Consider the following 24,677-nt stretch of genomic DNA (forward strand, 5'->3'; position numbering starts at 1 on the left):
ACTTTCATATTCATCAAACCATTCTTTCACAAGTCTTGCGGTGTGTATTGGTGCATTATCATGCTGATACACGGCCCCTCCTTTAGGGTACAATGTTTGAACTCTTAGGTGCACATGGTCCTCCAGAATGGTTCAGTTGTCCATGGCAGTGATGCGCCTATCAAGCAAGGTAGGGAATGTTATGATGCTGGCCAAACCATCAATGATGGTTCCCTGTACTTCACTTTGGGCAGCCCCGGGTGTTAAGCCTCTTTGGGGCTTCGCCACACTGTAACTCCCATGGTGAACTCATCAGAGAACAATACATGTTTCACATTGCCCACAGCCCAAGATTTGCACAATTGGCACCAATGAAACGACATTTGGCTTTGGCACAAGTGACCAAAGGTTTGGCTATAGCAGCCCGACCATGAATATCGACTGTGGAGCTCCCGACGAACAGTATTGGTGGAAACAGGAGAGTCGAGGTGCGCAATTAATTCTGCAGTAAGTTGGGCAGCGGTGGTTTTATGTTTTTTAGATGCAATAGGCTACTTGGACATCAATTTCAGGCAGCTTCCTCTTGCTTCGACAGTACTTCTGTTGGAAGTGGTTCTTCCTACGTGATGGTATGTCGACATTACCCTGGATACCATAGCCCTCGATACACCACAAAGACTTGCTGTCCTGGTCACAGATGAGCCAGCAAGACGTGCACTAACAATTTGTCCACTTTCAAACTCTTATATGTCTCCCATTAGGGTATGTTATGTGGATTGCAGTAGCCTATTTTATGTACAGCTGTGCTATTGCTCTGCTAATTCAACCTGCACACTCTGCTCTAACTATTGGAATGTAAAATCAGTGAAGATTGGCCACCAGGCCACGTATAAATTGGCGTGCAAACTTCCACATTATATAGGCTAATTGGCCAGTGTTTCAGTTTCATTGTCCAACATTGTCTTAAGACTTAAATCAGAGAAGTCACTGGCTGTTTTTAATATAAAGTGCCGAAAAGGTTGTGTTGTAATTATTGGTATTTTACTGAATAAATAAAATTATAAACCTTACCTTCTCATATTTCATGCAATATACTAATTAAACATATCTTCAGAAATAATTTTGTTAAATTAATTAATGGTTTGTTAGTTCTGCTCTGTTGGAATCAGAAACGATCCCACAATAATCCCACAATTTAACCATAATCGATTCCTGACGACTCCCATTTGGAACATTTATTGCTCCGTCACTGTTTCATGAGAACGAATGTCACACTCACAGTGGGTGTGTCTACAATGAAATTATCGCCGTAGTAAGAATACCTCGTAATATGCTAAATTCACAAACATTAAAACACATTTAAACCTGTGGTATTCTTCGTCATAAATTGATATATTTCTAAAAACTGTCAGTAGAGCGCGTTGTTATTATAAAATCGCTCTCGTCTGGACTAATTAATAGTTCCTGTGCCTCGGTTTCCACACGGACTTGTTTGACAGGAGCGCCCTGTGTCTGCTTGAGATGGCGGCCAGATCGGAGAACGCGAGGGCCGAATAAACAGTAAACCTGCGCGTCTACAACCTTCCGAGAAGCGCAAGCCGTGTCATTTATCCCATATCTACATCCTCTAGAAACAGAAGAGCGCCATGGAAGGCGGGAAACCCACCCTGCCGCTGGTTTACCAGGCCGTGCAGGCGCTGTATCACGACCCGGACCCTGCCGGCAAGGAGCGCGCCTCGGTCTGGCTGGGAGAGCTGCAGAGATCGGTGCGTTCATTAGCGGGCCTACTGCGCCACAGCACCCTCACGCACTAATTAACATTTACAATGTGCTATCCATTATAAAAAGTGTCCATTTAGACCGTAATGAAGCTTTTTAAAACATCACCATTTGCTGTGTTGGGAAGTGGAGGTGGTCACATGTGTTTGGGCTCTTGTGGGGGTTTATTTGTATCCATTGCTAAATCCATCTAGCTTGTCTGTGGTTGGATGGTCGAGTTATGGGTGGATTTAAGCAGCAAGTTTTGCGGAAATAGTTATTTTAAACATAATAACTTGCGGAAATCGAGTTTACCTAGACTGCCCTGTTAGAAAGCTCGTAGTTGTGTTTTGAAACATGGTAGCGAGTTTGTAGCTGGGCATTAGCTGGTTAACCATGTTATAGAAACCAGCTTGACCACCTCATTAACAGGAATGACCAACAAGTAGTTTTTTTTTCTTCTTTTTTTTTTGCTGGTCCAAGATGCTTTACCATCTAGTGCCAGCTAGATACCAGCTACCATGTTCCAAAACACGGTTTATTAGCATGGTAGGCTGAATTCAAACTGAATTGGCCATCTATTCTAGAGCATTTCTGTGCATCATAAGACATAGGCTGGATATTAATGTTTTAACTTCAATAATGCCATTGTGATTCTGGTATAACGTTATATGCATTTATGCCACCTCTATGCAGCATTAAACGCCATTAGTTTGCTTTTTCACCCTTTCTGCTTAAGGTTACTGGTTCTTAACTTAGTTCCGCCTCAGCAAACTGTAATATCACAGATGTGGAAGGTGTTAAAATTACAAACCACAAACCGGTGGGTGAGATTTTGCAAGACACGTGTTTCTTTTTGCAGAAGAAAGTGGCACAAGACTAAATTACCTCATCAATGAATTGCATGGCTTCACCTTGACACTTGGAGGGATAGTGCACCCCCCCAAAAAATGGTCATTAATTACTCACCCTCATGTCGTTCCAAACCCGTAAGACTTTATCTTCTGAACACAATTGAAGATCTTATTGATGAAATGTGAGTGATTTCTGTCCCTCATTTGACCACTACAGTTCATAAAACTAATTCATATGAATTGAGCGGTATAGTCCAAATTTTATTTCAAGAGACTTGATTGTCTTAATAAACTTGATAAACAGATTTATTTCACATATAAACACTGGTAAGCGAAAAATCAGAAGCTCAACCGAACATGCTTGATGCACAAGAACAAACCTCATTGGTTCTTGCGTAAGCTCAAATGTGCTGCGAAACACACGAGAATGAACCGCAATGATTCTCGCACGTCAAGTGAACATGCTTGAGCTTCCGTATACCAAAGTTGATGAATGTTTATGTGAATAAAAGCCTAAATTCAATCTGTTCATCATATAAAGCGATCATTGTCTCTCCAGAAAATTGACTAAACCGATCAATTCATATGGATTAGTTTTACTATCTCTCTTTATTAACTTTTTGAAGCGTCAAAGTGGTAGTTGCGTAGCTGTCATGAGAGGGACTGAAAGCTCTCGGATTTCATCAAAAAGATCAATTGTGTTCCGAAGATGAACGAAAGTCTTACAGGTTTGTAACGACATGAGGGTGAGTAATTAATGACAGAATTAAAATTTTTGGGTGAACTATCACTTTAAGTTGATTGTCATGCTCCTCACACATGCTGATCTACCAAGACAGCCTGTCCCTTCAGGTTGTACATTATGAGGTTACACTACACATGAGTTCCTGGTTCCTGATGTTTCAATTTATTTGCATTAGTAATGTGTATCTTGTTGTGACGCATCTGATGTTCAAGTTTTGCTTTTACTTGTTTATGCAAAATACAACTGGTCTGACTTGATACTCAGTGGTCATAGTACTAACAAGACGTGGGGTGGCTGATATAATACTGATTATATATGTAAAATGAGTTAATACAGGTTATTCAATGCTATTGATGTAAAGTAATAATTTCTAGCACTATTTAGTCATTAAAAATCCTGAAACAGAAATGATGCATTGATGAGGGTGGCGATCGTCTCATAATGGACAACACAAATCATCAGATGTTATTGGCACCTCCTCATTGAAGTTGTTTTTCTGTGCTAAACCTTTCAGATGTACGCGTGGGAGATCTCGGATCAGCTCCTGCAGCTGAAGCAGGACGTGGAGTCGTGTTACTTCGCAGCCCAGACGATGAAGATGAAGATCCAGACGGCGTTCTACGAGCTTCCCCCAGAGACCCACACCGCACTGAGAGATTCACTCCTGTCTCACATCCAGAACCTCAAAGACCTGTCTCCCATCATCGTCACACAGGTAACGTCCCAGCGTCTGTCAGTCCAGGGGGTCGTGTCTGCTAAACATGTGTGATTTGTGTCCTGAGGTTGCTGAATCAAAAACGCAAGTCAGTGCAGATGACCTTAAACGACTGCTGTTAATGATTGTATATTGAACATGCAGTGTGAGGTGTTGATGGGGGACCGTCGATCGCGACCACACTGCAGTGTTACATATTGAGAGCTGTTAAGAAAGTGGCGCTGATCCTCTAATGTCATTCTCTCTCTCCCAGCTTGCATTGGCAATCGCAGATCTGGCTCTTCAGATGGCCTCGTGGAAAGGCTGTGTTCACACCCTCATAGAAAAGTAAGAATCTTCTACAGACTTCTACAGAGCCAGAATTGGCTGTAAAATTAACTTAATAGGACTGGTTTTAATCACCTGAAGCACAAATAATCAAAATGGTCTCTCAGTTAATTTGAGCTCAATAAACGTGTAATAAGAATTAAAATAGTTGTTCATTGTCGCACCTTGAAATTGTATCATCTACCCAATGCTTGATTTTACTCCTTCCCCAGGTACAGTAATGATGTGTCCTCTATGCCTTTCCTGATTGAGATACTCACGGTTCTGCCGGAGGAGGTGCATAGCCGCTCTCTGAGGATCGGAGCTAATCGACGGACAGAGATCATTGAAGATCTGGCCTACTACTCTACCACAGTGGTCACTCTTCTGGTGCAGACATTATTCTATCTACAAAGCAGTTTCTATCATTTATTGTCCTCTTCCCAACCTAAACAAGATGCCTTACCTGTCTGTTCATAGCCAAATGGTAATGGTGCTGATGCAAGAGACGTGATACCATCATATTATGTCATCATCCCTCCAGTTTAGCTGTTTGCAAAATGCAGGGCTCAACTATTTACTTTTTTTTTTAATTTGCAGTAATACAATTGCAGGGAATACAAACATTTCTTCTATAGGCCCTTCATGTGTCGCTTTTACTTTATTATGCTTTAATAATGCCCAACCATTGTTCTGTGCTATCATTCCCTCCATGCAAATCATTTTAAAGTTTTAGATGTTGCATAAGTATTTAAATCAGGGGTGTCCAAACTCTGTCCTGGAGGGCCACTGTCCTGCAGAGTTCAGCTATAACTTGCCTCAACACGCATGCCTGGAAGTTTCCAATATGCCCAGTAAGGCCTTGATTTTCTAGTTCAGGTGTGTTAAATTAGGGTTGGAGCTAAACTCTGCCGGACGGTGTCCTGGATTAGACACCCCTAATTTAAATGCATGGATTTTGATTCTAAACTAAGCTTGGCTAATATTGTTGCATTTCCATGATCAGGTATCATGTGCCGAGAAGTCTGGACATAATGAGAAGATGCTTATCAAGATATTCCGATGTTTGGGGAGCTGGTTTAATTTAGGAGTGCTGGACAACAACTTCATGGCCAACAATCAACTGCTGATGATTCTCTTCCAAGTGCTGGTGAGATTAGCAAATGGAATCCGATATTCAGTTCCTTTCTCCCTTAACTCTTATATTTAAAAATCTTTTTTCCCCCTCTTTATTGCAGCAGAGGGATGAGACGTCTACAAATCTTCACGAGGCAGCGTCAGACTGCGTGTGTTCAGCGCTGTACGCGATTGAGAACGTGGCCATAAACATGCCCCTGGCCATGCAGCTCTTCCAGGGAGTCCTCACCCTAGAAACGGCCTACCACATGGCCGTAGCCCGAGAGGACCTCGACAAGTACGTATGGCATTGTTTATGATCCATGTATGCAGTTCATGCAGACCTCTAATACAATGGCTCTGTTCCCATACCCAATGAGCTGGATGCTGCCTATAGATGTCTTATGAGGCAGCATTTTGAGTCACATGGTATCATAACTGACTATTTGAACGGTGTACATGAATAGCTAAAACAAATGGCGCTTGTCACGCAAAGCCTACTGGAGACTCAACTCACAATTGATTTCAATAGTTGATGTTAGCATGTTACTAAATAGAGGACTCTACTTAATTGATTTGAATATAGTTTGACATTAACATGTTGCTATGCTAAATATTCAAATGAGCTAAATACTTGGAAATAAACTGGAGAGTTGACTCACAATTGATTTCAATAGTTAGGACGTTAAGCTAAAAGCTCCAATAGTGCAATACTTAAGATGCAAGCCTTGAATCAGTTGATTCCAATAGTTTGCCAGTTGCTGTGCTAAAATTTCAAATTGTGTGTTAAATTAAACTGGAAACTTGTCTAACAGTTCATTTCAGTAGAGCTTGGTGTTAGCATGCCTTTAAGCTAAAAGCTTAAATTGCGCAAGTACACTAAACGGAGGTCTCTGCTGTATTGATTTGAATATAGTTTGACATTAACATGTTGCTATGCTAAAAGTTCAGATTTGTGCAATATTTTAAACTGGAGAGTTGACTCTCAATTGACGTTAGCAGGTTAATGTGCTAAAATCTCAAATTGCTAAATTCTAAGTTGATTTTCAAAAGTTTGATGTTAGTATTTTGCTGTGCTAAAAGCTCAAACTACGCAATACTCTAAACATGAAAATACATCACACACAAATATTGTGTGAATTAGTAATATGAAAAAAAGTAAACCTTTTTTGGTATTAAGGAAATATTAATACCATGGCTTTTTTTTATTTAAACATAATGCATTAATTTCTTTCCTTCTCATTGAAAGAAACCTCACTAAGCCTTATAATTTGGTCAAAATAATGTACAGGTAATATTAAAAGCAGCGTATTCATGCTCCTGAAGTAGGAAGCTCACTAGGTTTTGGGATGGTTTTGGATCTTGCTTGCATTTTTCCACCACAGGGTGCTAAATTACTGCCGAATCTTTACTGAATTGTGCGAGACGTTTTTGGAGATGACAGTAAGGACTCCTGGGCAGGGCATGGGAGATCTACGCACGTTAGAGATGCTGCTTATTTGTGCTGGACATCCCCAGTATGAGGTGAGTGTGAAGGCTGACAAGTATTCAGTCGTCTCCACCTATAATGACAGGTGAGCATGTATATGTGTCCTTCAACAGGTGGTTGAGATCTCGTTCAACTTCTGGTATCGTCTGGGAGAGCATCTTTACAAAATGAACGATCCAGCGCTGCACAGAGTGTTCAGGCCGTTCATACAGAGGCTACTTCACAGTCTCGCCCGCCACTGCCAACTTGACCCAGATCATGTGAGCATTTCTCTTTCCACATCTCTCGCTTGCTTCTTCACAGGAAAGACACAAATCATTCATTAGCCTGGTTTCCATCCAAAAAAAGGTTTAGTGCATCAAAATGTTTACCAATATAGCTGATAGAAATGCTAATTATCTGTAATTTTTTCTGTTTAGCCTAAGCACATAAATTCTAAGTTGATACTTCAAGTGTTGTGAGAAACTAATTTGGAAACACTTTTTGTTGAGAAAAAGAGATTTAACGCAAATAAATGTGGTTTCACATGACTGAATTAGACTACAGCATCCACAGTCATGTCGTTGCTCCCCCTAAAGAACCGTTTCTCTGTAGTTCAAAGGCGCATTAAAACTTAGGCTAACCTGTGTGTGTATTGTTCCCATTTTAAAAATACGACTATTACCAAGCATTCTTTTCAATCTACAGTTAATCAGAAAAATATTACAAAACTGCACCCGTTTTTGAATGCTGCTTGGTAATCAAGAAAAAACACAACACTTGTTAATAAAAAATAATTGTATGTATACATATACAATTTAATCATGTATAAAACATTTTTTCAAATGGATGAGGGAAATATAGTGCTTTAAAAATCTCTGCAGCTCATCAAAAATAAAAATTCTGCGAGATTCTGGCATCTGTCAAACGAAGGAAGGCTGTTGGGGGTTTCTAAAGCTGACAAAAGTTAAAGGTTTTTTTTTTAGCTTTACAATAAAACTTTACAATAAAAGGCCAATTAGATGGAAACATACTGGAGACAGCAAATTTTGCAATCTTTTAACGCATTTTCTAGTGGATGGAAACTTGGCTGTTGATGGCTTCTATCGTGTGCAATAAAAACGAATGAGGTTCACGATTTCCAGCTTTTTTTTACTTAATTTCTTATTTTGTGTTTCCTGTACAGGAGGGAGTCCCAGAGGACACTGATGATTTTGGGGAGTTCAGGATGAGAGTGTCTGATCTTGTGAAAGATGTGATTTTCCTAGTCGGCTCCATGGAGTGTTTCTCACAGGTAAAATTTATAGTTTCAAGAATAGAAACATGAAGTGAAAATGATTTGAGGTAAAGAACCCAAAGTGATTGAATATTCCCTCTTGTTTCTCAGGAAACCATGCTAAATTATACCATCTAATATATTTTTATAAAAACTTTGTGTCCTCTCGTCAGCTGTATTCGACTCTGAGGGAGGGAAACCCCCCATGGGAAGTAACTGAGGCTGTTCTGTTTATCATGGCTTCCATAGCTAAGAGTGTCGATCCGTGAGTATCACTTTCAGTCATGACTCAGCAGCTTCATTTTCCTGCGACTGGTGTAGTCCTTAAAGTACAAGCGTTAAGTAATATATTGGCAGATTATATATATTTCATTATCATATTGTCCTGTGTTTTAAAGCTAAAATGGTACTACGTGAAGCGACATAATAAAATAAAATAATTTAAATTTGTTTAAAAAAATAGTCATATGTCGGGCTGGGAATTGAATTGATACAGATTTGCTGATTCATTTAGATCCTGATTCACAAGCTCTCTATTTGATTTTTATTTGATTAGATAAGAAACTTGTCTTTGAGTTATTATTCTAAAGAATCTGCTCAGTTTTTTTATTTGATTAGATAAGAAACTTGTCTTTTTGAGTTATTATTCTAAAGAATCTGCTCAGTTTTTTGTTTCAGTAATCAGGCTACACTGGTTGTGCTTTTGTTTTTTTTAATGAATTTTTAAAGAACAGTTCCTTATGAGTCATTTGTTCATGAATCATTTGTTCCTGGATAGAACCGGCTCATAAGAATATTTTTTGAATCTTAAGTTAAATGTTTGTTTTTGCGTGAAGACAACTCACTAGAAAGCCATTAATTTGCAGGATCGTTCAAATTAAGATTGCAATTAATCATGAAATCTGTATTTTTACCCAGCCCTAATAATTTGTTCAAAACACTTTTTCAAACTGGTTATTCTGTAGTACACGAAGCTTAATGTGTTAGTGTTTGTAACGCTAAAATGTCTCCCTCTGCTCGTTCCTAGTGAAAACAATCCCACCCTAACGGAGGTGCTGGAGCAGATAGTATTGCTTCCTGAGACCGTCCATCTTGCTGTCCGCTACACCAGCATTGAGCTGGTTGGAGAAATGAGCGAAGTGATCGACCGGAACCCTTGCATGTTAGGTGACTGTCACAAAAGAGTGCGGTTGATCTTCACCTGCAGGATGTTTTGTTTCTCTCTGTGTGTTCATGATGTATGTATTGGGTTGGCAGATCCTGTTTTGAACTTCCTGATGAAGGGTTTGCGGGAGAAGCCGTTAGCCTCTGTGGCAGCTAAAGCCATTCACAACATTTGCTCGGTGTGTCGAGACCATATGGCGCAGCACTTCCAGGGCCTGCTGGACATCGCCCGCTCTCTCGACTCCTTTGCCCTGTCGACGGATGCTGCCGTTGGCCTGCTGAAAGGTGAGGTGCCTTTTTACACTTCAGAGATGTTAAGTTTAGGTTTTTTTGTTATTCCTTGATGGATTGTTAGCTGGTGTTCTACACGGTTCACATTAAAGTAGCGTTCTACGCTCTTCTGTTGGTCTTAGTCATGCCCTTGTTGTGTGGCTGGTTTTGTTTAAGTGGTGTGATTGGTTTACTTCAGGCACGGCGCTGGTGTTGGCCCGACTCCCCCTGGAGAAGATCGCGGAGTGTCTGAGCGATTTGTGCGCAGTTCAGGTCATGGCACTGAAGAAGGTTAGATGCTCGTGACACTGGTCTGTATGTCTACTGTCTGTGTTTAACTCAATAAAGTAATGTTGTCTTTGTGTCCAGCTGCTGGCTCAGGACTCCAGCAGTGGGAAATCATCAGACCCCACCGTGTGGCTGGACAGACTGGCTGTTATCTTCAGGTTAGACTCTCCACCTCTCTACCAATGCGCTTTATGCCAGAGCTCACTGTTTGTGAAATACTTTATTGGATTGTGACTATTTCTAGTCCTCTGAGAAAATCGTTGTTTCCTATTAACTCTTGAAAAGTATTTTAAGGTTTTTAGTGTTTTAATCTATCAATTATGTATACATGGTCTTTATTTTATTTTTACTATTAATTTTAATATCTAAACCTGGATTTTTCCATGAAAATAAGCCATAGAAGCTGTCATGGTGTTAAAAACAAACAAAAAATAATCCTTGTATCATGGCTTTGATATCATGGCTCTGTTGCAGATAATTGGTTAATTTAAAGTGTACATGTCAAAAGATATGAAATGGAACGGCATCTGAATTCTACACAATATTTTCTTGCTCTTAATTTGCACGATTTATCCGTGCATCGATGTTATTGTGAAGAAAAGTGTCTTTAATTAGCATTAATAAAATAAAAATCCATTATTTCCCTTTAAATATTATTTTTGTCTATGAAATTATTATATTAAACGAGTTAAATGTGTTGTGAAAGCCGTTTTTTTCAATGGTTATTTTTCTCCATTAGACACACAAACCCCATAGTAGAGAATGGACAAACACATCCCTGCCAGAAAGTCATTCAAGAGGTACCCTTACATGTGCGTTAACTGTCACATTATTTAAGTCTGTCTTTATAGTAGTTTCTTTCTGATCCTCATCTCCGTTCTTTGTTGTAGATCTGGCCGGTGTTGTCAGAGACGTTGAACGCCCATCAGGGTGATAACCGGATAGTGGAGCGCTGCTGCCGCTGCTTGAGATTTGCAGTGCGTTGCGTTGGCAAAGGCTCTGCTTCCCTATTACAGCCACTCGTTACCCAGGTGTGTTTGTGCCCTAAAAATGAATGTCCTCTGATCTGTATCTGTGGTTTTGGAATATAGAGCTGGTGTAGGTCTTAAAGATGTTTTTTTTGTGTGCTTTAGATGGTGAGCGTGTACCAGGTGTACCCTCACTCCTGTTTCCTGTACCTGGGCAGTATTCTAGTGGACGAGTATGGCATGGAGGAAGGATGTAGACAAGGCCTTTTGGATATGCTACAGGTAACGCACACAAACATATTCCAGTCTAACAACCTATAAGCCAGGGACACACCAAGCCGACGGTTGGCTGTCAGGTTGTTTCTGAGCGTCGACCGCTTCGGTTTTTATTTTGGTGTGTTCCGCACCGTTGGACGGTGTCAGTTTTTGTTTTTTGGTCGATTCAACATGTAGAATCAGCGCTGGGCTGTCGGTGAGAGAGATCCCTCTGATTGGTTGTTCAGTTTAGCAAACAAGTCAGTGCACAATAAAAAGAGCAAAAGTGATGAAAGCGAGCAAAGAAGTCATGACGGCACAGACAGAAAGCTGTTATTTTACGTCTTTTACATCATGAGATGATGTTGATGAACTCAGTGTTACTGATCAGTGGCTCTATCTCTTACCCTTGCAGGCTCTCTGTATGCCGACTTTCCAGCTGTTAGAACAGCCTAATGGACTGCGCAATCACCCGGACACAGTGGATGATCTTTTTAGACTCGCCACAAGGTACCAGTTTTGTGTTTTTGTACTTCTGCAGAAGTGTTAGAAAAACAATCAACCTGAAATGATCAAACAAGCCCAAAATAAGTGACTTGTCACACCAAAATAACGTACATTAAGATATGCACCTATTTTCTCTCATTTCAGGTTTGTCCAGCGCAGTCCGGTCACGTTGCTGAGCAGCAATATTATCATCCACATCATCCAGTGTGCCATCGCTGCCACCTCCCTGGACCATCGAGATGCTAACTGCAGCGTTATGAAGTTCATCAGAGACCTTATTCACACAGGGGTCTCCAATGACGTAAGTGGCACTGTCGAACCAGTCGAAAGACCTTGTATATTACATTGTCGTTCCTGTTCATTGCACATAACTGATTTTCCTCTCCTTCAGCATGAGGATGACTTTGAGGTGCGAAAGCGTCTGATTGGCCAGGCGATGGAGCAGCATGGGCTGCAGCTAGTGACTCAGCTGATCAACACCTGCTGTTTCTGCCTGCCGCCTTACACTCTGCCTGATGTGGCGGAGGTACTCTGGGAGATCATGCTCTTTGATCGGCCGGTATGTTTTCAACCTTTTTGAACATTGCTCAAATTCATATTTACATTTAATTTGGCAGCTGCGTTTATGTAAAGCGACTTGCATTGCATTCAAGCAGACATGAGTTCTTGAATTTTATTATATTATTCTTTATATTATATTTTAATAATAAAAATTATTTTGATTTTATTATTTAGTCTAATTTAAAGTTTATCAGTGCTTTTGTCATCACCCAGGATAAAATTTGTGGCTGAATTGCATCTTATTTTAATTTCCATTTCTTTTAATTTGATTATTATTTTGTTGTGATAACCACAAGATGTTTTTCCACTTTTTAAGTCTTTTTAAACGTTTATTTTATTTGTCTAGACGTTTTGTCGCTGGTTGGAAACCGCACTGAAGGGTCTTCCAAAAGAAACAGCAGGAGGCGCTGTATCAGTCACACACAAGCAGCTCACAGACTTCCATAAGCAGGTCACAAGGTGAGTTTGTCTGTGCCTGCCGTCACCTGAGCCTTCGTTAACACCACTGGCATTAGGATAATTTCATTACACTCCCGAAAGAAATCGGCCTGTTCTCTAATTAAAAAGTGCTTTTTGTCCACAATTAAAAGTAATGTAGTGCTCATCAGTGTAGATTACAGGCAGCAGTTGTCTTTTGAGGATTCAGTTTTCCATGCGATTAGCTCGGCATGGCAAGCCTAAACAAGTACCCATAACCAGTCGTCCAGGAGGGTGAAGTATCTCATACTTCAGCAAGTCTTGACCTGAGAAACGAGGAGCCTCCCAGCGTGGTGTCATGCACAGATGTCAAATACATATTCTGACAGCGCAGAATGAGTCACAGTCTTTCATGGAAAGTCCAAACCCCGCCAGACTGATGCAGTGCCGTTGCGTTGCTCGCCCATCCTGTCGGCGTGTTTGTACTGTGATTAGTAATAATAGGCCAACTTATTGTTCAGTACTTTGTTGAAAATTGATGCTAATTTGTTCTCTCTACCCCAGTGCAGAGGAATGTAAACAGGTTTGTTGGGCGATAAGAGAGTTTACAAGGCTGTACCGATAGCTGTCTTTTACCTGCTGATGCTGCAAGACCAGGTGAGAGAAGCATATTAAAACATAATTTGTCTCATTGTGCAACAGGGAAATAAAATATTTACTTATCTAAATGATGATTAAATCCGTCTCATTGTGTAACAGGGAATTTTTTTTCAGGAAATAAAATCTAATTTGCTTAACTACATAATAATTGAATCAATTAATTTAAATAAGATGTGTTGAAGTTTTTGCTTTTAATTTTATAGATGAGACTTTTCTTATGTTTGTAAATGATTTTAAAGAACATATACAAAAAAAAACTATTTTTTTTAATTACAAAAGACTGGAAAAGTCTTGTAAATTCATTGGTCAGAGTTGTGGCACCCCTTAAATGATAAAGTTATTATAAAATTCTCTTTTCCTCTGCAGGTCAGATTTTTTTGTTTTGCTAACATTTGGAGGAAGTGGCAAAGGGAGCCATGATGACCACTGTTGATAAACTAAAGGGAACTCTTGCATGAAGGATTTGTGGGACTTGGCACCATGGGAAAGCCAACCAATTGGATTGGAGCTTTGGAGTGGCAGGGTTTCAGGAAAAGCAAATTGCCTTGTGGGTGTCTCAAGACCGCAGCCCCATCCCTCCCTTTTACCCCTCCAAGCACACCGATGCCAGCTGCAGCGAGAGAGGGGGTTTCGGAAAGGACATCGTCGTCTTGAGAGGGGGTGGGCCATCGAATGGACATTGAAACGTATACACCCATTTCAACGTCTGCATCAGTCGGATTTTTGGGGATCCATCAAAAAACAAAAAACAAAAAAAAAACAAATAAGGATGTGCCTGGTTGCAAATCATAATGCATCGTTAAAAAAAAAGACTTGTACGTTTTTAAAAACAAAATGGAGATTTATTTTCATGGACGTGTGTTTAGAGATCAAGACATGGCTTTGCTGCCAGTGCCATACAAATGATTACCAAACTAAAGATTGTCACAGCAGCAACCTGCGCCTGTGGGACATTTGCAAAGGGGAGAATCTTGGGAGAGTTGGTGTCACCCTTGATCTTTTTAAAGTTGGCTGGGATTTTATCCGTACAGGTTATGCTGTAAATTATGGAGGGGACTGACTGGCAGGTGCTTTTTTTTTTTTTTGTTCTTTCATTATGTTGGCATATCTCAAGAGACTCTGAGATCATCTTAGGAGCGTGACCGGCTGATTGGGCGAAATAAAATCCAACATTGTGAGGAACAAACTAATATTTGTCTCGAGTATCTTTTCCAATGCACTTGTGTGTTTGAGAACTGATTTACACTTTTTCTGCAGCTCTAGGTAGGAACCTGTTTGACCAGGTTTCATTTTAAGAAAGTTACATTGGTCCTTTAGGTCTTGTTTTCTGAGTCACAGAGTAAATTGAACCCTCTTCTATTGTATAAGGCCCTACAATCATGCATTTCTCACAATTGCACGTGTAAACCCTCAGGTTACTCCTCCCTCATCCCTTTTTCTGAATGAGCGCATGTAGTCAAGTACGTAGTCATCCGTTCAAGTCCTACAGGTTCATGTTACTGGCACGGACCCTTATAGGATGAGGTCAGCAGATGTTATCTGCCTGCTCTTGTAATGTTTGCAAGGAACTCGCATGAAATATGAGTCTTAAATCTATGAGCTTATTTAAGGTTTTAACTGTCAGTTGTGCTAACGTCGAGTAGACGCTCAAATGTTCATTGGATGAATCATACAGTGGTAACCTGATCATGCCAGCAACCATTTAAAATACTGCAATGGTATTTATTGAAATCTAACATTTTAAAAGACAAGTTAACCAAGACATAGAAAAAGAGAAATTTTAAAAAAAAAAAGTCAAGAGGTCTGGTCCAATGGTGAGGGCTCCTATATATTCCAGTGTTCAAAGGTGCTGAAAGGACCTCCAATTTTGAGCAAGCCATGAACAAGATGGTGAAGGTAATGGAAAAATGGGTTCCTTTTTCAGTTAGTGAATGTTCTGAGGCCAGGTGGGGTGTGTGTTTTGACTCTGCAACAGTCTATGGAGCTCTTTGAACTGCTCCACCGTCTGGTCTTTCAAGTCGGGATTGGAGATCTGCAACCGAATGCTGTCTGTAGACCACGAAAGCTCGCCTGAAAACATCTCGGTAAGGATTCTTGCAACAACTGGAACAACCTAGGGGGAAAAAAAAAATGACAGCATAAACTTTCAATAAGAGCAGATGCTGTTTTTTGTGTGAAAATTTATAAAGCGATCTCTGCTAGGTTTGACAGTTGTTAAATTATAAAACATAGTTGTGGTTCTGGATGTTGATTGTCTTAAATACACAAAAATAACAGCTATGACGTAAAACATCTGTGCTATATTGTGCTATAAAACAATGCTGCACAATTTAGCAACATATCATGGTTTACTAAGTTTGAAGAATGTTAAATTATAAAACACTGTTCCAGTCCTGGATGCTGATTGGGTAAAATGCACTTATGTATATATATAGACGCAGAATTCTAAAGCAGTTCTGGATGCTGACTGGCTACACAATACATTATATAGCAACATCTATGATGTGAAACCGGTTTATCTAGTTATAGCTATGCTACATTGTAAATACAATGCCGTACGTCATTGGTAACAACTTAATTTGCCAATACAACACGGCCTTGTACACCTTCCTGCATAAATAAATGACTAGCGTCTTCACACTCCAAATGAAACCAACAAACATGGATTTCATCTTCACACCTGGACAATGATGAGCTTTTTCTCCTTGGGCTTTCTGTCTGGCCAGTCCTCACCGAAGCAGAAGTAGATCTCAAAGGGTGGTGGAGTTGGTGCCTCCCCTTTCTGATACAAAATGAGATCTGAGGGGGAGGAAAAAACACTGAATTATCACATATCAAATCAACACAATGATTTCAGGTGGTCACATGCATTTTTGGTGCCTCCTGTGAAGTTCATGCATGAATTTGGAAGTGATTTTTACATATACTCAATAAAATGGAGTTGGGCAATTTTGTGTTTTCTCTTTTTCACTTCCCACCAAAGACAGGAAGCTTCTGTACCACAAGTGCAACAGAGCAACGAGTGTTGAATTGGCAGTTTATGTATTTTGTCAATCTTATATTGCCACAGAGAATGAATGCGAATGTTTTGTCGCCTCAATGTTACATGCATCAAGTTTTATAGCTATTCTTCATCAACAGTACATAAAATGTGTAAATATTTAAAATTAATAATTTAAACTCCGAAACTTGAGGCTCAAATAAAATCCAGAGGTTGCCAATTGTAACATTGGCTTTGAATTAATATATGCTCAATTGTTTGTTATTGCTGTAATGCTGCAGTCACAATAAATTTGACATCATGATCATTGAAATCCCAAACTGGTTCCTCTTACCCTGAAGGAAGTTGTTCAGACTGAAGACCCTTATCTTCATCTCTCTTTCCATTGGATTGGGCGGCCCCTGCTCAGGCACACCTGGCCCAGACCAGAACACTTTACACTGGCACAACCTGATGGCATAGATATCTTGTCCCCTGATCTCCAAAATCAGCCCTCGGTCCATCACATCCAGCAGATGTTCGGTGTAGAACCTCTGCTTTTCGTTCGGGATCTCAGCGGCCCCTGGAAACAGTACCTGCTGAAGAGTGACTGGACCGAACAGCTCCACCTGCTCTGGTGTGGGTGCCAGGTTACCGTAGTAAAGTCTACAACCCTGAGGGTTACTGACAGTCAAAGAACCAGCTGTCCGACCCCTGTATTGGAACTTGATATCCAGATCGGTTACTAGAAGAGAAAAAGACAATGACCATTTTATCATCGTTCACTTCTTTGTTTTCTTTTTTTTTGTGGAATGCAAAAGATGTTTAGAAGAATGTTGATGCTGCCCTTTTCCATAATTTAAAATGAATGGCAACAAAGAGCAAATAAAATACAAAGGGAATTGTAAAAGTGGTCCGTATGACTTCCAGGTCTCATGGAGCCATAGTAAGGTTTGTGTGAGAAACAAATAAAACTTTATATCAATCACTGATCATTTTCTTAACAGCTCACAAATTTAACAAACTTTTTGTATCTGGTGTATCAAGAAGTGTTAGGCCAGGTTTGACATCAATGATGCCAGATGCCGAACATCATTGTAACCAATCATGATGTGCCAAAATTGAAAATGCACATGATTAAATAGCAATGACTTTTTGTAATTTTGGTCACCATTAACTCACAATGTATGGAAGAGAGCAGCATGAACATCCAGCCTAATATTCTCCTTTTGTGGTCTTTAAAATGACAGACGTAAAATGACAGACATAAAATGTATGATGATGACAGACCTTTCATTTTTGGATGAAGTATTTCTTAAATAAAAGATTCTCAGTCTAACAAATGAAATTGATAACACAGCCAAGGTGTGCACTATATGTTGTGCCTCTATGCACGCCTCTTGCGAAGTCACTCAAAATAAGAGGGTGGGATTAGACTTTTTCCTGAGATTAAGGTATGTCTTCATCACAAATTGCAACATTAATCCAGAATAACAAGGCATTAGAGGCTTACAGGGCAACATGTGTGGACTGCTCAGCAGCTCTGAGATGCAGGGATGAATCTGGTTCTCCGCTTGAGATGGCACCTCTTGCATTGGGGTGTCCACTATGTCTGGAGGGCCAACAGAATGAGAGACTACATCCTGAAGAACAGGAGGCGGAATGACTCCAGACCCTATGTCCATACCATTTGAGAGTCCTCCACCATGAACGGGATATGATCCCTGCTCAATTTTGATTGCACTGTGACTGGGAAATTCAGGAGGTCCTGTCCCGGGCCGGGCGAGATGAGTGGTCATAGGAGCAACTCCGTTGGGGTTATGGATAATTTCTCCTAAAAGGTTCATTTGAGGGTTATGGTGGGCAGCATTATAGCCATCGCCAATGGAAGATGTGAAGGGAACGTCAACTCTAGGAGTATATGCTGAGTAGCTGGAAGGGTCTATCGGAAAATATAATGATATTTTTTAGTTTTAGATTTATGTTATCTGACATTTTTCCAAATGACATCTACTTTGACGAAATCTTACCAATGGAGAGTTTGACAAAGTTTTGCAGCTGAAATGGAAAAAAAAAATCTGTTACATTACTATATGAAGAAAGTAGCAACCATTTATTTATTTCAACAGTTATTCAAGCCATTCCTCCACGCTCCATGCTCTTCAGCACTTACCTCTTCTTCCTCGTCCTCTCCAGCATCTAAAATCAACAAAAGACGAGATGATTTATTGGCTCATCCATTTTTTTTTATCCCTGACTGACTAGGCATGCGTTCCGGGTCTTTACCTCCATTGACTGACTGGTCGCACACCTCATAGATCTTATAAGGCTGGACGGGGGTGTCCTTAGTGCCATCATAGTGGAGTCCGAACTCTCGGCTTTTGTTAAGTGCACAGCGGAGGTTAGCCTTCCATTTTGCTGGATCTGGCTCATCTACTCCTTCCTGGTACTTGCCTGTTTCCAGAGCCCAAGCCTGCAGAGCAAAATGAGTGAATGAAGGGATGCTTAAGGGAAATGTCTAGACATGTCTTGTCCCTTACTCTTTTTTTTTTTTAAATAGACAATGGCCTGGTTTCACAGACAGGGCTTAGATTAGGCCTTGGTTAAATTAGGATATTTAAGTAGCTTTAATAAATGTGCCTTAAAAAATACATTACTGATGGGCATCTTGAGAAAACAATGGCACTGACATATTTTAAGATAGGTCAGTGCAAGCTGCTTTCAGATAAGACCCGTCAAACATGTATTTTAGTCTGGGACTAGGCTTAAACCTTGTCTGTAAAACCAGGAAAATGGGTCTTAAGTTAAGTTACAGTCCATTTCGAGTGTAATGAGGGGGTGGGGCATTCCTATTCTAGCATTTGATTGGGCAAAATCTGCATAGTGCAGGATGAGTCAACACTATTTTTGGTCTGTTTCCAGAAAGACTAAATCTGTTGATTTTAAAGCATATCCATGTTAATACACTATACATAAAGACACAACAAAACAGCAAAACAACCTTTCACAGGGTTTATAACCTCAAGGTTCTAAGCTTTTCATGACTTCCTCTAAAAATCTTGCTGCAGTTAAGCCAAGTGGAATTGAAACTCCATTTTTAGTTCTCGAAAAGAGTGGTTGCAAAAGTACTGAAAAGCCTATCTTTGAACACATCACTAGAACTTGTAAATACAGACATTTAATGGTTCAATGTTCTAGAATAGACATTGTTTTTAAAAGCATGAGAGGACAGCGGTTCACAATATTTTTTTTTGAAAAGTGAAACTAATAGGCATTTCAGTATATTGAAACTAAAGCAGCCCAAGATTTCCCCCTAGTTCTAACTTTAGAACAGAATAAGGGTTGTGACAAAGAATGTAACCTCAGCATCCAGGTGACAATCTTGGGTTGGTGTTGGATTGAAGCTCATATTATGGGTAAATATACTATTGCAACATCCACAAAAAGGGTTATAAACAGCAGGGGTGATGCCAAAACCATATGATTCACCTTAAATATAGTGTTCTCCTCTTCCAGGGTAGGCATATGACGGGTGGCGTGTCTCCATGGGATCCGGAACAGTCTGCGCTCTTGATTGAGCCAGTGCAGTCCTGGGTATTTCCCACTGTTAATCTGGTGGAGTGATAAATGTTTACTTTACTAATGTAGAACTTGCTCAGGATGTCAAGATTTTTAAATGATATTCCTTCTGTTATTCCCTCCATTTTAGATGCTGATATCTGGAAGTACTGGATGGGTGAAAGCAAGTTGGTAGCCGGACACTGACACCTTTCCAATCTGTTTTCAATCTGAAGCATTGATGATGAGGTAAAGAGTATATCAAGTGTTTGAAGTGCTACATCCCCAGTGTGGTTTTATGTGTTTTTTTTAAATCTCTAAGGTGGTTTGGAAATATGGTTACAACTATTCTATGACCAATTGTTTCATTTACACACCTCACAAATTTGCGTAACATAGAAAGCATACAGTGACCAAAGACTTTTAGCAATATTTCAGGAACTTTCAAAGGCCAAAAGAAATAGCACCAATAGTGAAGCGATGCAGGACGCACTGTTCACACAGAAGTCACTTTTAAACCAAGCAACTTTTTTGTCGTTGTTCAATCCAGCGAATTCAGAGTGTTGCGAACTCTGCATGGGGGAAATCTTTAGTCCAAAAGAGAACACCTTCAAAACAAATTATGGGTGTCATAAAAGTAATCTATCCAACTTTTGCGCTATATTCCGTTTCTGATGTCATCTGAGGAAAAGACGTTATACGCTGAAAAACGTACCATCTGCAGTAGAACTCATATCATTATGCACATATTTAAAAACTGCTGTGTCATGACTGGTCATCTGACGTGTGAATAAATGCAAATGGCATAATAAGAGTCATTAGAAATACTTTCATGGTGCTTTTCATTCATGTATAGAGCTTTAATTGTATTAAAAGAGAATCTGCTTTTTATGTTCCACATAAGAAAGTCATACAGGTTTGGAATGACATGCGGGTAAGTAAATGATGCCAGGATTATCATGTTTGGGTGAACGATCTCTTTAAAATACATCTTCAAAAAGGTTAAAATGTGATTAATAGATCACAATTCACCTGTGCCAGCAGCCATGGCTTCAGACGAATCCTCCGTGGTTGACCACTCATGGTGCTGGAGAACGAGGGGGTCGGAGGAGGTGGTAATGTGAACACTTATTTTTTTTGGTCAGAAATTATAGCACTGGGGAAGAAAAAAAAAGAAGAATAGAATAGTTACATTGTTGACAGATGATTTAGTCTGGAAGTTGGCAACTATCAGAGAAGAACATGATTAAAAGTTGAATCTGCAATCTTGGCACAACCAAAGAGATGCTGAGATGGACAAGCTGACAAAACTTCTTATACAACAACAACAAAAAAAATTAGGGCAATTTTAGGGCAACAAGTCGAATAAATCTTTAGCACAAAAGCAGCACAATGACAAATGTGACAAGACATGAGCCTTGAGGCCTCTGCCAAGTCCTCAAATCGCTGCTATAAAAGCAAGTGCTCGTGGGAAAACAGAAAGCATGTGGGATGAGGGTATATAGTTTTTTAAAAGCTCAGTAGCAGGGAGGTCATGTTACCTCTGTAAATAAACGTCAAACATGACTGAGCACAATAACAACCAAGATCGAACGCCACCATTAGCGCAGTCTGCTTTTATACGGAGGAAAAGGCCAAGGTGTTGTTGTGATAGCTGTGTATTTGACTTATGCAGAAATGAAAAAGAGGCTGTGAAACTTTCAAGGCCATTTCTTATTAAACACACTGACAGTCATGAGACTTCATGTGAGCTTTTCAATGAGTGTTAAACGGTGTCTTGATATTGCACTCCCATAAAGGAAGTTCTAAATACTACTATATTCATTCTTTATCAAATTGATGAGGAACACTTATTAACCAAATGCTAAAAAAGTTATTTTGATTTGGTGTAGGGTTAGAGAAGTAGGTGAAGTTCCTAAATAAAGAAAATCTGTTCAGTGTTATCCAGTTAAGTTCCTTTAACTCTCTATTGCACGGTGTTATCTCTTTAGGTAACAAACCCAGTTCTCCACTTTTAGAGAATATAATAGGGTTAATAATGAAGGTCCCTCAAAAACATATTTTTATTTATTTTTTCATCCATAAAAAAAATTAAAGAACTATTTAGAGTTTATGTTATGAGAATTTGCTTAAAGCAACAATGTGTGTCAGTGGAAAAACAGGACATATTTTTATTAAGATTATGTTGTATGATGCATTACTATTATAATCCTTTAAGTATTTACTCAACATTTAAGTTAAATTAAGGCGAAACATTAAACGTAAATTGAGATAGATAATGATATTAGATACTGTCAGCAGTAAAAGCTTTTTTTTAAAAAATTCTATCATTACATGTTTAGTCCCCCACTTTCTTTTCAGATATTTTAATTAAAAATAAATGTAACTTATTATGATTTAATTTATTTTCATCGTCACTTCCTTTCATTCCTAAAATATATTTTTATTTCTTTCTTTCAAATTATTATTTACATAGCCCATTTTCTGTTTTTAAATTTTAGCAATGAGGTCAAATGTATGCAAATAAAACTTTAAATAGCTTTGATTTCAAAGTACAAGCAAAAGATAAGGGTTAGATATTGACTGATATTATGCTTTTAAAGTTAGTAGCATGCAAATACACCCAAAAGATACACATAGCCAATAACTCAATGTCTCAACTCAAACCACAATGTTGCCAAAACGCCTATTTAATTCCCACCTGTCCAAAAATAACACGCGCCCAGAGCTTCTTAAACCACATTTTATACGACAAAACCATCCAGAATCAATGCTCTGTAAATTTGGCAAATGTTAAACAAACCTAAAATCACGTACCTGCAATGAAAAGTATCCAAACTTTGAATCGGGCTCAGTTCAGCGTTTACCTGACGCACGGGCTCATATAGATCAGGTGAGGTTCAGATCCGCGTCGGTTCGTCCTCTCGGCTCCAGCAGATCAAATGGCCGTGGACTGACTGATCCCAGCTCTCCAGGAGGACTCTCTCATATCCATGTTGTTTTTTTTACAAGCATGAGACGACAGAAACGTATTTGCAGAAGTAGAACAGGTACCACCCTTCCGGATGACAGGGGCTAATGTAAACGGAAGTGGTGTGTGTGTTTCATTTTTCATACATGCCCTGTGACCTGTGTTGTAGTGTTTAGCATTTGACAAGAAGAAAATGCCATAGATCATATCATTAGACAAAATAAGAGAGGTAAATACTATTTTTATTAGACTGTTAGTGCTGTTTTTTAAGTCGGTATCCCATTATAGTGCAATTTATTAACTGTGTAAAAAACATTCACTAAATATGCCAAAATACAGAAATACAAAAATTACAAGTTAATACGACTGTTCTTAGGCTATATTAAGTGTTGTTTAGACTTTAAACTGCAATGCGTTTATTTTTTCACTAGGTGGGTTCTGTGACTGTTGGTATTTGTTGAGACGTCATGTGACCAAAGTCGAACGAAAGGAAGTGACAGATGGTTCTGGTTGTTTTTTTATTTAGGCTATTATTTATTTTATTTTATTTTTTATTCATTTAAATTGTTTTACTTGCATTATTTATTTAATATATTATACTGTATATAATTATTTTTCTATTTGTTGTAGTCTATAGTTGTTCAATACTTTTATGTTGGAAAAAATTACTATTATCATGTTCATTGTTGGATTTGACTCAAATACATGTTTATTTTGTGGTGATATTGAAAGCACGGAGCATCTGTTTTTCCACTGTATGTATGTGGAGGCCTTATGGTCATATATTTATGACTGGCTTTACCCAAATATACCTCACCTCGACGACTTCACAAAGGACATTATCTATGGACTTATAATGAACAATAACAAAGATAACTTCCTGGTTAACAATATCCTCATGCTTAGGAAATTTGATGTACACAAATCGAAATACCTAAAGGTGAAACCAATGTTCTGTGCATTTCATGGTGAATTTGTTTCTTATATAAAAGCCCTCAAAGTGATAAAAAAGAAATACGCAATTAGTCTTCTTTCTATCATAGAAGAATATGATTTAAAAGAAAAACCTTAGCCCCTTGATTAATTAATTAATGTTTTATTATTTTTTATTATTTGTGTGTGTGTGTGTGTGTGTGTGTGTGTGTTTGTGTTTCTTTCATGCACAACTTGCACATGCTCTGTATGTTCTAATGTAAAGATTTGCCAATATTGCCATATTGTTTGTACATTAATAATTGACCGTTCGCAAAAGCCACGCCCCTTAGTTATTGTTACTACGCCCGTCAAACAATTGAGAACCATAGCCATGGCTGGGTTGAGATCCATACATTAAGTGATTGGTTTTGGAGTAATGCTGCAGACATATCCTCCAGTGCACGACAGAAAGTATAGACAGAATAGCGCACGGGAGCACATGCACAAAACAGTTTTGTAAAATTATATATCAATCATTTTTATTTGATCATATATCATTTTACAAAACTGTTTTGCGCATGTGCTCCCGCGCGCGCTATTTCAGTCACAACACTGCAATCAGAGGACGCGCTGAAACCATCAACTCTCTGTTCTCTTCATTCATAAATCAGCCGACTGAGAAGGATATATTTGTGTAAATAGTTGTGCAACTGCGCGAACTTTGTTTTGAAGTTTAATGCTTGAGTTCCAGAGGAATTTGTGACTGTGTTCCTGTTCAACCACATCAACGTTTCGTAATTAAGTTAGTAAGTCCGTGCTTTTCTCTTTTTTTCCTCTTGTTTGCTGACTGATGAGGGGCCGCAGTGCCGTAGTGAAACGGTGTTTGTACATGTAGCCTATTTTTTAATAATAGTTCCAAGCAATCATAAAATACAGCAAGTTTTAA

General features: G+C 39.2%; 2 protein-coding genes across 7 annotated transcripts; one reads left to right on the forward strand and one right to left on the reverse strand.

The window, feature by feature from the left end:
* The first annotated feature begins 1,186 nt into the window (after window positions 1–1,186).
* On the forward strand, window positions 1,187–14,497 carry tnpo3 (transportin 3). 3 transcript variants are annotated; one of them, XM_079623643.1, is made up of 23 exons: window positions 1,187–1,745; window positions 3,851–4,051; window positions 4,305–4,378; window positions 4,591–4,747; window positions 5,364–5,507; window positions 5,596–5,771; window positions 6,859–6,997; window positions 7,076–7,222; window positions 8,128–8,235; window positions 8,391–8,482; window positions 9,245–9,384; window positions 9,475–9,666; window positions 9,851–9,942; window positions 10,021–10,097; window positions 10,679–10,751; window positions 10,830–10,970; window positions 11,073–11,189; window positions 11,578–11,672; window positions 11,814–11,970; window positions 12,061–12,228; window positions 12,577–12,689; window positions 13,212–13,304; window positions 13,674–14,497. In XM_079623643.1, the coding sequence occupies exons 1-22, from the start codon at window positions 1,626–1,628 to the stop codon at window positions 13,270–13,272; spliced, it is 2,784 nt and encodes a 927-aa protein (XP_079479769.1). In that variant the 5' UTR covers window positions 1,187–1,625; the 3' UTR covers window positions 13,273–13,304; window positions 13,674–14,497. The 3 variants fall into 3 exon arrangements, with proteins under 3 accessions (XP_079479769.1, XP_079479770.1, XP_079479768.1); XM_079623644.1 differs by having other exon boundaries at window positions 1,242–1,745; window positions 10,679–10,739; XM_079623642.1 differs by having other exon boundaries at window positions 1,459–1,745; window positions 10,679–10,739; window positions 11,814–12,228.
* On the reverse strand, window positions 14,491–22,971 carry irf5 (interferon regulatory factor 5). 4 transcript variants are annotated; one of them, XM_079623647.1, is made up of 11 exons: window positions 22,663–22,944; window positions 20,878–21,001; window positions 19,777–19,899; window positions 18,574–18,760; window positions 18,461–18,486; window positions 18,318–18,345; window positions 17,975–18,229; window positions 17,801–17,899; window positions 16,643–17,032; window positions 15,988–16,106; window positions 14,491–15,420 (listed from the first exon to the last, which is right to left on the reverse strand). In XM_079623647.1, the coding sequence occupies exons 2-11, from the start codon at window positions 20,926–20,928 to the stop codon at window positions 15,232–15,234; spliced, it is 1,467 nt and encodes a 488-aa protein (XP_079479773.1). In that variant the 5' UTR covers window positions 20,929–21,001; window positions 22,663–22,944; the 3' UTR covers window positions 14,491–15,231. The 4 variants fall into 4 exon arrangements, with proteins under 4 accessions (XP_079479773.1, XP_079479774.1, XP_079479771.1 ...); XM_079623648.1 differs by having other exon boundaries at window positions 22,713–22,897; XM_079623645.1 differs by having other exon boundaries at window positions 17,801–18,229; window positions 22,663–22,971.
* Window positions 22,972–24,677: the final 1,706 nt, after the last annotated feature.

The sequence above is a fragment of the Phoxinus phoxinus genome (genome assembly GCF_949152265.1).
Source record: "Phoxinus phoxinus genome assembly, chromosome: 9".
Lineage (NCBI taxonomy): Eukaryota > Metazoa > Chordata > Actinopteri > Cypriniformes > Leuciscidae > Phoxinus > Phoxinus phoxinus.

Bases quoted from the DNA above. Each gene is read 5' to 3' on its own strand.
- tnpo3 (XM_079623642.1), top strand. From the start codon at position 1,626: ATGGAAGGCGGGAAACCCACCCTGCCGCTGGTTTACCAGGCCGTGCAG. The intron at 10,098-10,678 runs GTTAGACTCTCC...TTTCTCCATTAG, and splicing joins AGACTGGCTGTTATCTTCAG to ACACACAAACCCCATAGTAG. The intron at 10,971-11,072 runs GTGTGTTTGTGC...TGTGTGCTTTAG, and splicing joins TACAGCCACTCGTTACCCAG to ATGGTGAGCGTGTACCAGGT.
- irf5 (XM_079623645.1), bottom strand. From the start codon at position 20,928: ATGAGTGGTCAACCACGGAGGATTCGTCTGAAGCCATGGCTGCTGGCA. The intron at 18,761-19,776 runs GTGAATCATATG...TTTGCTCTGCAG, and splicing joins AGGAGAACACTATATTTAAG to GCTTGGGCTCTGGAAACAGG. The intron at 18,346-18,460 runs GTAAGTGCTGAA...TTTCCATTTCAG, and splicing joins GAGAGGACGAGGAAGAAGAG to CTGCAAAACTTTGTCAAACT.